Genomic DNA, 17,496 nt, shown 5'->3' with positions numbered 1-17,496 from the left:
GGCAGAGACTAAACTATCACTTGTTACAATCATTTATTATGCTAATATTTCATTAAAAATTAGATATTCGATTATGATACACGACAGTGATTATCTCGCGAGAGTGATTATTTAGATTTAGGAGATAAGGTAAAGTTTGAAATCAATTTTTTGTGTATTAAGGAAACTTAAGAAACGCGTAATAAAAAGCTTGGATAACTAAACGGTATGATATAGCGATTTAGTGAGTTTGAGCGAGTAAATAATAACTTAGCGTGTAATGAAAAAAAAATACAGAAGACAAATTGCAAATAAATCAGGCGTCGTGAACATAGAAAATACTATATTACATAATCGTTTATGATAAAAGTCCAGCTCAAATTACTTTATTTATTTATGTTTCTTGCATTCTTCTGACAAACCCTAAGAATATCACAACCGAGATAGTTTCTCAGATTATCATGAAATAAAAATTTAATCGCACGTCAAATATCATTTATTGTATACAACTAGAATACCTAATTGTATACAAAAAGAACTATAATTCGTACCTTAGGTCGATGGCGAGGCTTGTCGACTGCTGCCATCCATTATAAATCTAAAACTGCTAAACAAAGCGACAATGCTGGCGAAACGAAAGAACGCGAGCAAACCTCAGCAAGACGTCAAACTGGAGAGGTTAAAACTGCCGGTGATGAAGATCAAGATGTTAGATTACGAGAGGTATCATCACGATAAAGACATGTTGAAGAAGGCCGCGACCACATGGATCGCAGATCCACTTGATCTCGACGCCACCACAGACCTAGAATCACTGAGGAAGATCCTGGCAAAAGACCATAACATGGACACTTGTTGCTTCCTCGACTGTAAGTACGACTATACGGACTGTTTGCTCCTACGATTCGCGAGATTTCTTGGCCACATGTAATAACTTTAGATTTCTTTTTTTAATAAAAATTTATCTGTAATGCTTAAATAACACGAAATAATAGTAGACATTTTTGGAAGATTGCTAAATATTTACAAAGAGGGACCTATCGTTTATTTCAATAATTTTTTAATATCTTATCAAGGTCGTCAGCCTTGTGTAGTGTTGTGAAGGATTCAGTTAGGGATCGTCGTTTGCTAAAGAATTATTATAAAAAAAAAGAGATTTGTTCAAAGGTAAATAATTTTCTGTGCATAATTTACGTCGTACTTACCATTCGGATCAATTTTCAGCGTGTACCGCGGAACGATTCTTTAGGATTGATAGAGCTCAAGAGCAACTCCATTACGTGACTGATGTAGCTGTCGAAGCGGTGTACGTCCTCGAGGAGAGTGCCTCCAATCAGTTGAACGAGCCTGATGGGACGAAGATGTCTACGAGCCAAGAATCGGCAGCCGCTGATCCGTCGCCAAGGTACTTCTCATTCATCGAATTAGAATTTCTTATTTGAATCGTCTTCGATCGATTTGTTATGACGATTCTATCATATGATCCTTCTGCTGATACGTAATCAACATTGTACTGTGCCTTTTGTATTGGTCGAAAGTAAAACGATATGTAACAATATTAAAGCCATTGATGGAACATGTTAATGTTGTTCTTTGTTAAACATATATCGGCTATATAGAACTATTGTAAAAATTAATTCCATCATATGGTGTTTAAATAACTTTCTTGCTTATCTCTTATGCTTATTCTGTAGACAGAGTCTAATCTAAGACAAGACATTTCTGTAATTTTATCATTGTATGATATTTCCCTTACTTAATATAAATTAATAATTAAGCTTTAAGCAGAATGAATTTTGAAAATCTAATATATAAAGCCGTTGATTGATACGAAATGATTTCAAACTTGAACGATACTGTATAAAGATAATTTATATAATCTATATAATGACACATTGAACGAGATGTCAAAATTAGAGAAATGTTTTCGAGTAGTCAATACACTTTAAACAAAGAACAATATCTTTTTATGTGATATAGCAGTATAATTATTTGTCTTTCGTCTATATTGTCCACAGAGAGATAATTAAATAATTCCGCATGTAATAACAGTGATCAAGAGCTACGCAATTATGACTCGTAGCTTCAAAATAAATACCTTGTTTGAACCTTTTATTGCCACTTCACATATTCGTCCGTGTGTCCATGATATCTGTAATGGTAATGCAATCGTATCATTAGATTAATAGAAAGAACGTGTAATATAGCGAAGAACGACCAAAGAAAAATGCAGCCATGACAAACGAGAAGCCTAAAGAAGAGCCAAAGGCGCAGCCAGTTTCGGAACCACAGAACGCAACGCCTGAAACTGCAGCGCCTGAAACTACAGCGCCTGAAATTGCAGCGCCTGAAACTGCAGCGTCTGAATCACCACCTGAAACTGCAGCGCCTGAATCACCACATGAAACACCACTTGAAACGAAGATACAGGACAAGGATCAGGATACTGCGAAATCTCATGAATCGATGAATAAAGACGCGCCTCAGGATGAATCTCCAAATGTGAAGAAGGAGGAAAAAATATCTGGAGACGCGAACAAGCAAAGCAGTTCCTCAAAATCAATCTCTGCCACGGTTGTCTCACAGTCACAAAATCAAACACCACCTACCTTCATTAGGTAAGCTATCATCATTTGTTAAAGTTTATAGCTAGTTGTACTAATAACAAATTTATCTTGCAAAGATTGGATTATGTAATTCCATGGGACGTTTATTTAAGAATTTTTTTATTGAAGAAGAGCTACTGATAAGAATGCAAGTTTATATGAGAATGCAACTTTCAATGAAATATTCGATGGAGCAACATTTGAACTGTAAGACATAGCAAAGAGATTGAGTTTCTATCTTTTTGCAAGTTTAAAAATGGTAAAGTGTTAAAAGTTCAAGATGAAGTAAAATTGAATCTCTTGTATGCACCAAGTTGCTCTTCATTTTTTAGATTAATTTTTTTACTTAACGTAACGTAACCAGTGCAAGATAGAAATATAGAAAAGGATATAAAATATGCGTTGTTATTTAGTCGATTCACGTAACCAGAAAGAAAATACGTAACTTTAGAAAAAACGGTGTTATGTGTATCTGAAATCTCTATGTAAAATCTCTACCTTGAAATCTCTATCTTTAATAATAATACCGCCAACCATTCATTCCGCATTCCTTTTAGCTGCAGGGATCTATATCTTTGAAAATAAACCCGCACGCATTCACTTCCAAACCGACCACTCCAGAGAAACTTTAATTTCGTTCCAGTGCTTAGGATGTTCCTTTTACTTGGTTTTCTTGATTACTGTTGCGGAGGAATGCTAGTTAATACTGTATTATACCGTAGCGAATACGTTCGTTTCTTTCGTTTCCCCGCGCCAGTGAAATGGGAAAGCCTTTGAAAATATTTAATTTTTTTCTCTTCTTCTTTATCTTTTAACTTCTCCCGTTTCGGCTAACCACAATATCAATTTTTTGCGTTACTTTTTCTTCACAAAGCTCGAAACCTCCGTACTATCTATCCTATAAGGTTTTATATTGAATAAAATAGAAGAAAGTTAGAAATTAAGAAAGAAAAGGAAAGTCAGAGAAGAACGATTAATTTGAATACAAATAGTATAAAGAGGATAAAAATAATTTTGTTCCAGTCCACGAGATAGACTTTTTGGCTTGAGTTCTGAGGTTCACACGTTTCACACGAGATTACTGGAGAAAGCCAGCGATGGTATTTTGAAAGCAGCGAAAATCGGCGATCTACAGGCTTTGAAAGAATTTCACGAGAAAGGATACTCTCTTCTATCCATCGATTCCTCTGGACAAACTGCTCTTCACCTAGCGTCGAGATATGGTCACAAGGATATTGTCAGATATCTCATCGCTTGCGCACCATCGAGTATTCTCAATATGATCGACAACGACAAGTAAGTTGTATGATATAAAAACAGGCAGAAAACGAAGGTCCAATGTATAGAAACGGATAAAAGGTGAACAAAAATTGATGCGATAGAAACAAACTAAACAAACGTGGCTACCACGAAAGGACAGGAAGAAGGTTTTCCATGACATTTCAAAGTTCGAAGAATTAGCTTCGTTTATAGCACAAGGCATAAATAACCGACTATAAATGCTCTGGCGTAAATCGGAAAATTTTTTGTTCATATTTCAAAATCTGTTCAGTATATGCAAACTATAATACCGATCAAAGAAGAGATTTATTCCAGGCGCGTAAACAGAGAGCAAACGAAAAAAAAGGAATGATCTGCACTTTCTAATTGCAGAGGTCAAACCGCTCTGCACAAAGCGGCTCAATATAAACGTCGTTCCATTTGCTGCATGTTAGTGGCTGGTGGTGCTACTTTAATCATCAAGGATCGACACGGCAACACACCTCGCGATCTAGCCCTGCAAGCGGAGGACCGTGACCTCGCGGCGTATTTATGCAGTAAGTGTTTCCATTTTTTTCTTTGGGTACCCTGTTACAGAAAAAAATATTCCGCTAGTCTAAGTTGCGAATATGATGACGTAGCGAAGCACAGAATGGTAAAAAAACTAGGGCCAGTCGAGAGGAATAAAAATCCACGTTAATAGCTTTATCAGATGAGCGAAGAAAACATTTTCTATTTCATATATTGTATTATTTTATGAAATCAGAATGTTATTTTTATCTCTTCCTTCTGAAGATTATATTAATCTTAGTTTTATCTCCGGGTATTACTTCAAAAAAAGAAAAAAGAAAATAAGAAGAAAGTTTCTCTTTCCGATTTTCTAGTCCAGAAGTTATTAATCTAGATTGAATCTATCTTGAATCGGTCATGAAAATATTTAATCTAGACGGTATATAAAGTGTGAAAATAAGGAATGGCGGATATCCAAAGGAAAGGAAAGGATTCTAGACTCTCATCTTTGATATAATTCTAGGTCATATTATCCCATTTCTTGTTGCACTCTGATGCAATTTGATATAGATAAGTATTAAATATATCCTCCAACGGCCTTGAAAATTTTCCTAGAAACGGTCTCGTGAGAATAAAAAAATATTTTTTGTGACATCTATTCTCCTGATAGTCGTGTATTTGCATAAACTCGGAATAAATTGTTTATCTGTTTTATCTCTCACAATTTGTACAAAGCCGTAATATGAAAGGCCGACGATAAGATTATGCAAAGTTTTCTAAAGAACTATTCCATCGACTGTCCTTCATCGGAAAGAAAGTCTTTGAGAAGCTATTCGATCAAACATCCTATCATACTGAAATCCTTTTTGCCTACGTAATGCTCCCAGTGGATCGTTAAATCGGCTTTGTTCGCTGCTATATAGGTCAAGAGCAGTTCCAGCTGACAACAGAAGAAATGGAGAACGCGCTCTGACCTCCGGCCGTAATTGGTAGAGCCTGAGCTGATCCTGAGTAAAATTCTATCTTCGATGGAACAACCAGAGGGAGATCCAGGCGAACGAACGACGATCGTCATCGACATCGGTCATCAACGATACACGTTCGTTTTTCCTCTCTCTCTCTCTCTCTCTCTCTCTCTCTATCTATCTATCTCTCTCTTTTTGTTTGCGTAAGTCGCATGTGATAAATCGATATTTATTCCATCGACAGATTAGCGATGTCGACGCGTAATTTACCAAGGTGCTCTCCAACCTTTCTCGTCGGAGCCTCGAGATCCCTTTCTACGAACGTGTAAATTAATTACATTCTGCATAGGTGAACAATACATAGATACATACGTGTTACATATGTACATACGTACATGTGTTGTATAAAGATTAGGAAACTTTTTCGATCGATTACGAGCCTCTACATGCATACACGTATATATTTTTAAAATCGTACTCTCGTATAGCTAAGGGAGGAAGCGTATAATAATTTGCGTACGCATATTTCCTCTTGATTTACCAACGACGAAACCGCGCGAACAGATTGTCCGCAAATTTTTTCGAAGATAGTCGCACGAATGTCGAGGAATAATACACGCGTGTGTAGAAGATTCAAGTGTAATTAGGAAACTTTTTGCTCATTCGCGACGTCGCTGTTGCGTGTAACGTATCGGCGAGTTTTAAGGGTGTGGAACTTGACGGGGCACGACCCGAGAAAGAAACCGAATTAGTGAGAGGCTAGGTTCAAAGGAATATGATAATTGGAAAAATGAAATCGAGTAGCTGATGTATTATAAAGACTAATCTTCACCGTATTCGTTTGTATGATTTTTTATTTTATATTTTTCTACGTTCCATTTTCTAGGTATTACGAGTTGGCGAAGTATAAATAAACTATCTTTATCAATTTAGCTCTGTCGTTCTACGTAGACGCGATTTTTACAATTTTTCGCCTCCGCGTTTTAGTCGCGAACGCTGTCGTCTTCTTTCAAACGCGGAGGACACGTAGTTTCTAGGGATTAGCGTTCACAGAGTTGGACAGAATTTTTCGTTCCAATTGAAATTAGAATTATTCGTTCGATCAATGTGATCGTTAGGATCGTCGATCCACCGTAGAATTCTCTTTGTTGTCCGTTGAAATTTTTCAGAACACGTTGTTATCCTTGTTGTGCCTCCATAAATTTTTCTTTCTGTTATTACTCGATCGATCGTTCGAGCTGTACGAGCCTACATTCGAGGAAACGTTTTTGATAATCGTGATCGACAAGCGAAATATTAACCGTGACGGTTATTTGTTGAATTTCGTCAAGAAGGAAAGAAGTTCTATCCGACTCTGCTGGTATACAAACGTTTACTTAAACTATCTTGTTAAATTGTTCTCTTCGCTTGTTCTAGGATACCTCGTCGCATCGGGTATACATATCTTTTTCTATTTAAAGAAACAAGTCCCGCGTTAATATACATATTATATATATATATATATATACATACATATATTTTCTACGTACGTTAAAATACTGATATAATATTTATTGTTCTTAAGATACAGAGGTTTCTTCGCGATGCTGTTTTTTCTTGTCATGTGAACATTTGTCGAACTTCTTGACACTGCTTGGACACACATACACACATAAACACATACGTGAACACATGCGTACACACGATTACAGACACGATTTCAAGAAAAAAATGGAACTACTGAGAGAAGGAAAGTATGCATGGATTTAATAGAAAAATCTATGAAAAATATTTGGGAAGTTGGATAATACAATCTACTTTGAAAAGCTTCATACGTGGGATTAGCGTGATATAATCGATTTAACGTATTTGCGTGATCACCTGAAATTTAATCGACATATCTTCCAGCGTTATATATGATATCGAGATACAATCAGGAGTTTCGTGATGGAAAACACCGATTCAAACGAAATTGCGCCAGTCAGTCGATGAACCAACGAAATTCTTAAATCGCAGTTTCATGTGGAATCCATAACGGAGGTACCTCCATCAAAATTTATGGACAGAAAAGTTGTCTTAGGATAAAATAATACAATCGTAACCATCGATCGTAGAATAATTTTCCAACATCTCTTCCATGCCAACACAAGTATTCTTTTATCCTTGTAACACACGTGTATGTTACTCCATTTGAAACAACTAATTGAATATTTCAATCCTCTGCAAGCTCTTTAACACGCAGCTTCAGGGTGTATTTCGATATAATTACACGATAACTTTTAATTCTCTTCAGGCGCATTACAAGCAGCTTTTCCTACGAATTTTTATCGAATTCACGTGCTTGGAGCGTGAGAACGCGATTTAAGGATTCCATTATTGACAAGAGATCCATTGTATCGCGCCTATCCATAAAAATGATCGGAAGTAACAAAGTCTTCGAGAAACGTAGCCAAGCAGCGACGTTCACCCATTTGAGCGATATTAAAATCGATTGAGAAACGAGAACAAACAGAGGTCGGATAAAAATGATAGGGGGAATAATGATAAACGAATGGATAAGCGATCGAGGAGAAGAATTATCATAACTCGGTACCAAAATGAAAAAAGGGATCAACGTACGAACACCAATTAGCTCTTAAAAAGACGGTCTATCGTCGCTTATTATATTATACTATTACTAGACTACTCTAATTTTATTGTCGAATTATATCGTATAACGTATACATATGGTACTCGTTCGAGCATCGTTCGTTCCTACGGACACGTGAGATCGTTTTCTTCAACACGATGGAGTTACGATAATATACCTTTAGACGTCTACGAGGTAAGTTATACATGTTGGACACCCGCGAACGCGTTCACGAATGTTTAATATCAAATACTCTCTCTTTCTCTCTCTCTTTCTTTGTCTCTCTCTACTCGATTCGCGATAGCGTTAAGTATTTAAATAATCCACTTCGAAACGTATTGTAGATGATAATAATTTCTTGTTTCATGCGTGTTTCGTGTGTATCTGTTTCTCGCGCTCTCATCAGGAAGAGCCGTCTTTCATCTTCCAGTTCTATCGACCCGCATATATTTTTATCGTTAGGCGAATGATCCAAGGAATTCCTATGAGAAACGATCTTCGAACGTTTCAACGATTTTATGATCTAGCGATTCGCGAGAGCAACTCGATATTACAAAATTAACAATCAACGTTAGATCGATGTACGACGATTTATATAAATTGTCCACGTATCGATTCGTCTGAATTTTTTCGATTCGTATCCAGCTTCGACTTTAATCGCGTTAAGAAACGTGAAAAGTACGAGTACGTAGGATGTACAGTAGGTTGGGTGAAATAGATCGAGAGAAATCGTATTCGCGCGTGTCCGCTCCTCGTTTGTCTTTTATCCTGTGTAATTAAACTGATATTTTTAAGTGATCGTGTTAGAGACCGAGATTAGAAAAGTTCCGCGGCGAGGAATCGTACGTGCGTATACGGCCGCATATCAAATAAATTAATTGTAAGTATGTCAGTAGAGAGTGCTGGTATATCCAATATAGCGATGGTGAATCGATTCTAGAAATGCCTTCGAGCGTAAGATACGTTGTTCTGATTATTTTTTATATGTAGCGTAATCACGATGCCTTTGTAACTCTATCCCGGTTAAATTGTGCATCGTTCATCGAACGGACGATCGATTTTCCATTGTATTTAATGCCCCTATTATTTAACGAGAACAAACCTGAGGTCTTACGTTCGATGAACGTCGCAACGATTTAGAGAAGCACGAAGAAAGAAGAAGCCAGAATTGTACGCTGAAACATAGCTTTAAACATTGGTTGAACGTTTTATTCGATCGAGAGAAGCTTCGTCTCGCTTATTTAAATTAAGCCGAACGAACGGAAATGTTTTAATTTAAATGATATTGAAATTTTCCAAGTTCTCAATGAAACATTCGTTAACTCCAACGTTATTTGAATTTCATTAAAAATTTCAATTAAACTTGCGTTCAGAGTAAAAGATCCTTCCTCGTTCTGTTTTTCGTTTCCATTCCGGCGTTTATGTTCCGTTATCCTCGGTTCAAGTTATCCTGGAACAGCCATCGTTTCCTTTGAGTTTCGTCGAACCGTCACGTCGTCATCTACGTTAACGTACATCGTGATTATAGCCACCCGTGTAAAATTTCGATTCGATGTGCGAACGTTTCTTTTTAGGAATCGATCCACAAGTAAGATTGTCCTTGCGATCGTTCTATCGTTTCTCGCCTCGCGAAGATCCTTCGATGATGCGCGATATCGCGCGTCGAAACGTGTAAATCGTGAAATCTAACGATAAGATTTAAATACTTACGAATCGTGTTAAATCGTCGTGTTATTAAATACGAAAGTTATATATATTTCTTTTTTCTTTTTCTTTTTCTTCTTATCTCATCTATCGCCTAATAGGATCGTGATGCATTCGAATCGTTTCAATTACTCGGAGATTTCGATGCGCGTTTGCATAACTTCCTTACGGATCGAGTTTAGGCACCGGTTATAATATCCGAATTTTGCACTTTTTGAATCGTAAGTCACGTTCGTGTAGATGTTTCAAAGAATATTTTCCTAGATTCTAAGATCTGTACAAAAGCTATAACGAAGAAATAACGAAGGTTACGATAAATAAATGCTCGATGATGATGTGATCGATCAATGGAGCGAAGTAGTTAACGAAGGATAAACGAACAGCGTTATTAATGTTAAAGTTGAATTTCATTATTAGCTAACGGAAGTTGCGAGTTTATTTTAAGGAATCATTGTTGGAATATTGTGCGGTTAAAGGTCTTTTTTTCAGATACCTGGGGAATAATGTTTATTCGAGATTACTATAGAAAATAGAGATAAAATAGGAATAATTTTAATCGTAGAATAATACAATATTATTCTTAACTCTTAACGAATATGGAAACAGACAAATACGTGTAAATACTTCGAATAGAAGATATTTAAATTTTATGCCACTTGTTCGTTGCATCAATCGATCGATAATCCCGATATCGCTATAACAATTGTCTCGATAAAAATTTAGTTCTTCTGGAAGATATATTCGCTTCGATGAAAGGGAGAAGAATCTGTTTTACGCGTTATCCAATATCTTTTCGAATCCTGTACATATCGGAAAGTCTCGCACGCGTGTGTATATTGAAATCTCAAATAGTCAGAATTTAACATATTGAATAGAAGAAAAAGGAAAAAGAAAAAAAGAAAACGATCGATTATATCTGTGGAAATGTTCGACTTTTTTAAAAATTGTCCGTGACATTTTATTCTCGTAACGTAACGTAACGTAACGTCAGTAGTCGATTTATTCGTACGTGCGTATATAAATGTATTTTTACTGAGATTATCACGATTAATCGATGGTCACGAGGCAAACACGTATTAAAGTTTTCACAGACGAATTCAAATTTTCTAATTCCCTGCGAACTTCATCGTAAGTAAGGCGACATTTTAAACGGTTTTCCATTGCTTCCCAAATTTTTCGACCATTTCTCCTCGAACGTAACAGAACGATTCGAGATTCCCTTTGAACTTTCTCGTGTTAATCTTACGCTTTAACCTTCGTCGACGTCCAATAAAGCGCGACTCCTGTTCTCCCTTTCTTTTCCCTTTTGTATTTGTCATTTTCTTCTTTTCTAAAGCGATGATCAATAGAGAACCGTTCTATCGTGAAAATTCACTGCGTCACGGTGTTTCTTAGAAATTCAACATTCCGGAACAAATGAAAGTGAAAGCGTCAATATAGATTGAAGCATGCTGTTAGTTGAACAACATTTAACTGTGAAATTTTAATGCCAAAGCAGGCATTATAATATTCGAGAAGCATGGAAATGTCAGTAGATATTAATGTTGTTATTCGATGCATTTTGAAGCCAGAGGTTTGAGAATAATAGCGCGTTTATGGCGATCGAGGGTAAATTTTTTATTAACGATACCTGAAGATATACAGGGTGATTTACCTGATACGGTGACCCGAATTTATTGTACGCTATTCGTTATACAAAAATGTATATGGCACGAAGATCGCATAATTTCAAGAAGTAAAAGCACGTTGTAAGAATTATTTTTTTCGTTGACGATAGTCATACAAGGTTTTCAAGATCTATATCTTTGCGGTTGTTAAAAGAGTATTAAAATTTGAATAAAAATTGTATGCGTCAAATACGACATAGACTTTCCTTTTTTCTTTTTTTTTTTTTCATTTATTCGTTGTTAAATTTTCCTGCTTCGATCATCGTTGCGTGATTATAAAATTATGTTACGACGTAGCTTGCATTATATGATAAACAATTCCAAGTTTATATCATACTTTTGCTTCCAAAGAGTTTATTGATATTCTAAATTTAGTTAGAATACTAATGAATACATTCTGCGACCTCCAATGGAAACCAAAAATAAAACTTACACCCGGTAGACAAAAATAAAGCTTATATCGAGCAAGTAAAAATATTCTTCCACTTATTTCTTCAGTAAGATGTGCATAAAAGATCGAGGCGTCAAGAAATCGAATCTAACTGTATTATAGGTATGACGACTGGATATTTTAATTTGGAATTTCAGCTTTATTTTCAAGCTCCGTACTATGAATTTTCTCATAGCATGAAACATATTGATCTTGCTCGCAGTCGCTGACAAGAATCTCGAGAAACACTGTAACGCGACGATTAAACTTCATCATCGAGTATATTTCTACAATGTGTATAAAAATACGAAGAAACGTTAATGCTTATATGGAATTTCACGAGATTTATATTATCGTACATGATCTGTTATAGAAATAAGGAGGTTGAAGGAGGAGGAGGGTAACGTTGGCAAAAGATCAAGTGGTTCCATCATCCTTCCAGAAGGACGAATGTAAAATAATTTCATTTTCTCGTTTTTAGCAGAATTCCTCTTATTCGAACGTTATTCTTCTGTTTGGATAATTGCAGCAATAAATAAATAAAAAAACGCCATAAGTAAATTCAGATATATTCGAATTAAAATACTCCAAATTGAAATGCTTTGGTACGAGGTAATTATCGAGTAATAATATTCTTAACTCTTCTATATTGCATTGTCTTTCAGCGTATTTTGATCTGCGAACGAATTATGACAATAAGAATTTAACTTCCCTGCTGCTTACATTGAAATTTATCGCCTAAGATGAAAAATTATATTAAATTCATTCCAGATTTCAGACATTGAAAATGCCATCAGACTGATTGTGCAAGCGAATCTTCTAAAGGACAAATACCACCGATATTGCTGCAAAAGGAAAGAAAGGAAATGTCTCTGTCGATGTATCGCTTCTCAAGGGAACCTGTTACTTTGATTTTTCGAAATAAAACCTTTGTAATTACAATCTCCTTATTTTTTTATAACAGATCGCGTATTTGTAATACGCATACGAACTATCCAATCAAGTAACGAGTAATACGAGTGTTTTTAAAAAAAATCGCGTATTAAAAGAGGAGTCTGGAAGAAGGATATCAAAGAATAAAGAATAAAGGAGCAAGTATCAATAACTGAAATAATTACTTTATATGTAACTTTGTTAAACGATGAAAATATTCGTATTGCTCGTGGAACGATCTTAAGCGACTACTTAAACGAAGAGATGAAAAAGTCAATGCCGTTCGACGTTCGCGACTGTGTATCGAGTTTAAGGGAGAACCGGAACCAAGAAGATAATGAGAAACGAGGGACGTTCCCGAAAGTTCGAAAGTTTCCTTCAGATCAAATCGACTTATCGGTATAGATAGATAAATATTTTCACTGATTTCCTCTCGGAAAGTAATTTCCTCTTCGTCGTCGATCATAAAACCGTGTGCCTATCACTCGGTTTTAGTATTATTATTCGTTAGGGGAATAATCGTTCTCGTAATCGCACCAATTACCACGCCCGCGATTAGATTGAAATCGCGACAGGCAAAGCTTTCACGCGAGGTCGATCATCAAAACCGTGAAGAAGGACATTGAAGAAGCTATTAGTAGTTAATGCATATGAAATGTCGTTTCTCCGGAGTTTCAATTTGATAGGCAATGGACCGGCGCATGAAATTTCCTCCTATCGTCAATTATTCGATTTCAGCGTCAAAGGAAGAAGAAATTTCCTATGAATCGCGTTAGAAATATTTCGAATAAAAATATCCAAATTATGTTTCCTGCGATTCTCTTACATCAGTTTTCGAGAAGATGTTCTAAAAGTGAATATAAACGAAACTTGACATTTGTAGAGGATTAAAAACATATTCTTTGCGTATATTTCAATCTTTTAACATACAAATTATCTTAAAGGAAGTTGTAACAACGCCAATTCAAGAATCTCTGAATGTTAGAACTAGCAATTCTTATAAATTCCGAACGATCAAGTTAATCGAGAAGGTACATTGCATCGTACGAGAATTACTTTCATCGAATAGATGACGTTTCGAACAAACTACGTGTCCTTAAAATGTAATTGGGGAAAGTGACGTTCCGTATGCATCAACCGAAACGAATAATTCCGCGTAATGAACGAATCGCGAACGTATCACGAGTAGAGCAACCAGAGGAACGAGAGTGACAAAAAGGTGAATAAACGTGAAGAATAAAAAGAGAAAAAGGAACAAAAAAAAAAAAAAGAAAAATAAAGAATGTGAGATGATAATCGGAGTGTGTGCGAGAGTATGAGCGTGTAAAAATGGCGCGGAATTTCCCAAAGAGGAAAAAGAAACACAGTATTGCCTTTCTCAGGGACGCGGCCTTGGCCCGTGAGTTTCATCTTAAGTTCTTAGAGCAATAAATCGGCGACAATCACGGCGTTTCGGGCCGAGTTCGCGTCGCTGAAACATCTTCTCGTTTGTCCCGTGTGCGCGTTTCCATTTCTGTCCTCTACGCTTAGAACGACGACGACGAAACCACGCTGAGCCGCGATTCATGTGAATACTTAACTAATTTCGCGCGCTCCACTTAATACAACAGTGCCTGCTCAACTGTCGCAGGTGAGGAACTGAGGAAATCGTGTTGTCGTGAAGTTGTGTAGAGGAAATAAATATATATACATATATGTGTATATATATATATGTAATGGTGTAATATTTTGGAAATCAGGCGATCGATTCGTGAAAACTTGAAATTCTATCGAATTTACATATATATATATATATTTTTTTAAAAAATTGTTATTTGTTATTTTTGGGGTTTTCTTTCAAGTGACTTCTTACTAGTGAATGAAATTGGAAACGCGAGTGAAATGCAGGAAAAGTTATCAATTCGAATAGCTGTGTTACGATATGTGGCATAAATCTGCACGAAACTCTTGGAATATCCGTTTTTAACAAAAATTTAATATCTCACGTAGAATGTGAACTTATAGTTTCACGCGTCTTTTAAATAATATACCAATACATCAATAGATTGCGAATCTTTATGTAAATTCATATTCCTATGAATATAAGTAAAAAAAATGGAACATAGAAAATTGTTCTACTTATCAGATATTACAGAGCTATTGCTATATTTTGAATATTTTACATATTTTCGAATGTTACGTGTATTCGGTATAAGGTGTTTGTGCAGTCATAAATTCTCATAAATGCATACAAATTTTAACGTATTTAAATATTAAATTGAACGATATCGTTCCATGTTTCTTAATAGTTATTTAATTCTTACGAAATTTCAATCAAATGTGACAATTGTCCTAAGACTTTTGAACGGTGGTGTACGTGTAGATATTTGAATTTTGACGAATCAAAGGTTCGCTTATTTGTTCATACACAAAGGTTGTAATAGATTATTAAGATAAAATATGACCTAATTTATTCCCGTAATAGTGTTTCCTTTATTATTATCGTGCTATTATTTTAGAATTATTTACGTCCTTATTATAGCATTATTATTTATATTTATATTCTTATTGCCTTATTATTTTTGTCGTATTATCGATACGAGAATTACCGAATCTGTCAAAATAAGATTAAAAAATTATTGTCTGTTGAAACTATGCAAATGTTTTTATCAAAATTGTATACAATGTTAGCTTTTATCAGTAAAAGTATAATCATATATATTTATTTATTTTCAACACACGCGTCTAATATAATTGTTTACCATGGCACATTACAAGTCGGTAGTTCTAATATTAATTAATGTTAATAGCGTTAATGTACGTTACGTTACGCGTAACTCGAAATTGTTCAGCATCGCGTTTAACGTTATCTCCACAAAATCCTATTAATTCACTCTGAATTAATCCCACGATCATAAAGTATCCACGTCGATACGAATGAGAAGATAGCTAAATTCTTACTAAAATCTCTCCACGGTCTGTAATTTTATTGAAAGCAATATTAATGGAAGTACGATGCATAGGACGTCGATGCACCTTGACATGCGGCAGTTAAACAGGCTTCGATGTATTTCCGGTCCACGCTCGCAATGTCTCGTCGACTATCGGTGGCGTCAGGATCGATGCATACAAGTGGGTTTTGTCGCGTGGATATTTCTCTTTGCGTGCGTATTTTTCTTTTCGCGTGAGCGAAACTTGCGTTTCAAAAATAGAAAAAGGCGCAACGTTATAATCTCACGACGCGACGGTCAATTTTCGCCGTTTGCGAATTCTCGCGTGTCGCTGATGCATTCGCGAGCATTGCGACATTTAGCTGAAGATAAAATTCGCTCGCCCATATCGGGCTTTAGTCGCGTGAAACTTCGTATTTAACGCTTCGCTAACCCTTTCGTTGCTGCGGGTGATTATAATCATCCAACATCGAGCGCTTTCTAACAAAGGTGACTATAGTTACTCGTAAAAATGTCGTATTAGTCGTTAACTATAATTAATAAAGGAAATTTCATATTTTAGCTGTACTATAATTATTTGATACAGCTGTAAATAACGTTTGACGTAATACTGTTGATCATTAACGTTGATTATAGTCATCCGTTAAAATTTCGGATTATTATAGTCACTGGATAATAATACCAATTGTATTTAGTTAACGACCGTGACTGAACATAGCATAGTTTGATATTTCTGGTTAATACATTCACTGTTATTGACGCTCATGTTGCGCTGATTCAAATATTTGAGTAATCCTGCTGACGCAACCACTGACAGAATAATTTATTTAGGGAGGCAAACAGAGCAGTGGCCAGCGTAACGAAACGAAAGATTATTGCTTGAAATGAAGACATTTGCTATGAGAGAAAAATCCAATTCGAGGAATGGGCCATTGCATTTTGGCAGCAGTGAATATTTCAAGCGAGATTTTCGTCTAGAATTGTACAATTTTTGTATTTTGTTATATTACTTTGATATACACTACGAGTCAAAGGTTTGAGATTATTATGTGTTTCATAGTCTAAGAACTTTTAACAATATCAGCTTAGAATATTTTTTAATAATAAATCTGTCGAAACGAAGCAAACTATTATTCGTATCTGCTTTATTTTTACATTAATTTCGAATAAACGAGAAAATTTCAAATTTTTGCTCGATAATGTATGTCACACGGTATGTTTTAATATTTTCCATGATAGATTGAATAATTTATAGAATTTAATTATTCTGACGCATATTTCTTTAGAATTCGTTATGCATTATGTAATACGTTGACTGCTGCCCGATTGTCCTACTATTTCATTAAAAAACAAGTTTGTTTAAACAGACTACAGTTGCATTTAAAAGACTGTATATATTAGTACGTATGATATTAAGGACATTTATTTAATTTAAATACTTTAATCAATTCACGTTGATGGCAGTCAACGTGTCAATCTCGAATGACTCGAATAAAAGACAAAATTTACATTGTTAATAATTTATAACGTGTATAAGGTATAGTTCTACTGTTATACTATCGTTATGCAATAACGAACTATCGTATTAATCGTTAATTGCATTCTAACGAAAGGGTTAAAGTGTGAAATTCGTGGACAATGACAAAAGAGAACTACCCCTTGGCTCTTTAACTAACAGATTTGATACATAAAGCCCTAATCTTTCTCTCAGAAAATTATATGTGTGCAATCCTTTTAGCATTGGACGTTGTATCAATCTTGTCGAATTTCGCTAAATCAATTCACGTTCTCTAGCTTTTCTCGCAACGAATATAAGCAAATTTTACGCCTATATTTTTTACGATAATAGGTATGCTAATAAAGATACGATAATATATCAATAACCAGTTACATTTGGATGTTTA

At 35.4% G+C, this 17,496-nt stretch overlaps 2 protein-coding genes across 9 annotated transcripts in view; both read left to right on the top strand.

Moving 5' to 3' along the window:
* The window catches only part of LOC126878095 (eye-specific diacylglycerol kinase), a 53,374-nt gene extending 40,703 nt beyond the window's left edge, over positions 1–12,671 (top strand). Inside the window, exons 6-13 of one of the 8 annotated variants that reach the window (XR_007695562.1) lie at positions 536–848; positions 1,204–1,384; positions 2,187–2,597; positions 3,609–3,881; positions 4,239–4,402; positions 5,279–5,454; positions 12,103–12,181; positions 12,501–12,671. Coding sequence is in view for 1 of the 8 variants with exons in the window: in XM_050640552.1 (XP_050496509.1) it covers positions 536–848; positions 1,204–1,384; positions 2,187–2,597; positions 3,609–3,881; positions 4,239–4,402; positions 5,279–5,328 (1,392 nt within the window). In the remaining 7 variants the exon portion in view is untranslated. Of the gene's footprint in view, positions 1–535; positions 849–1,203; positions 1,385–2,186; positions 2,598–3,608; positions 3,882–4,238; positions 4,403–5,278 lie in introns of all 8 variants that reach the window. The other 7 variants (XR_007695561.1, XR_007695556.1, XR_007695558.1 and 4 more) reach the window with 7 other exon arrangements.
* The window catches only part of LOC126878149 (transmembrane reductase CYB561D2-like), a 146,396-nt gene that overhangs the window by 79,384 nt on the left and 49,516 nt on the right, over positions 1–17,496 (top strand). The window lies entirely within an intron of this gene.

This window comes from Bombus huntii, chromosome 2 (genome assembly GCF_024542735.1).
Source record: "Bombus huntii isolate Logan2020A chromosome 2, iyBomHunt1.1, whole genome shotgun sequence".
Classification (NCBI taxonomy): domain Eukaryota; kingdom Metazoa; phylum Arthropoda; class Insecta; order Hymenoptera; family Apidae; genus Bombus; species Bombus huntii.
Note: the sequence above shows the minus strand (reverse complement) of the source record. Positions and strands in the feature narration are given on the sequence as shown.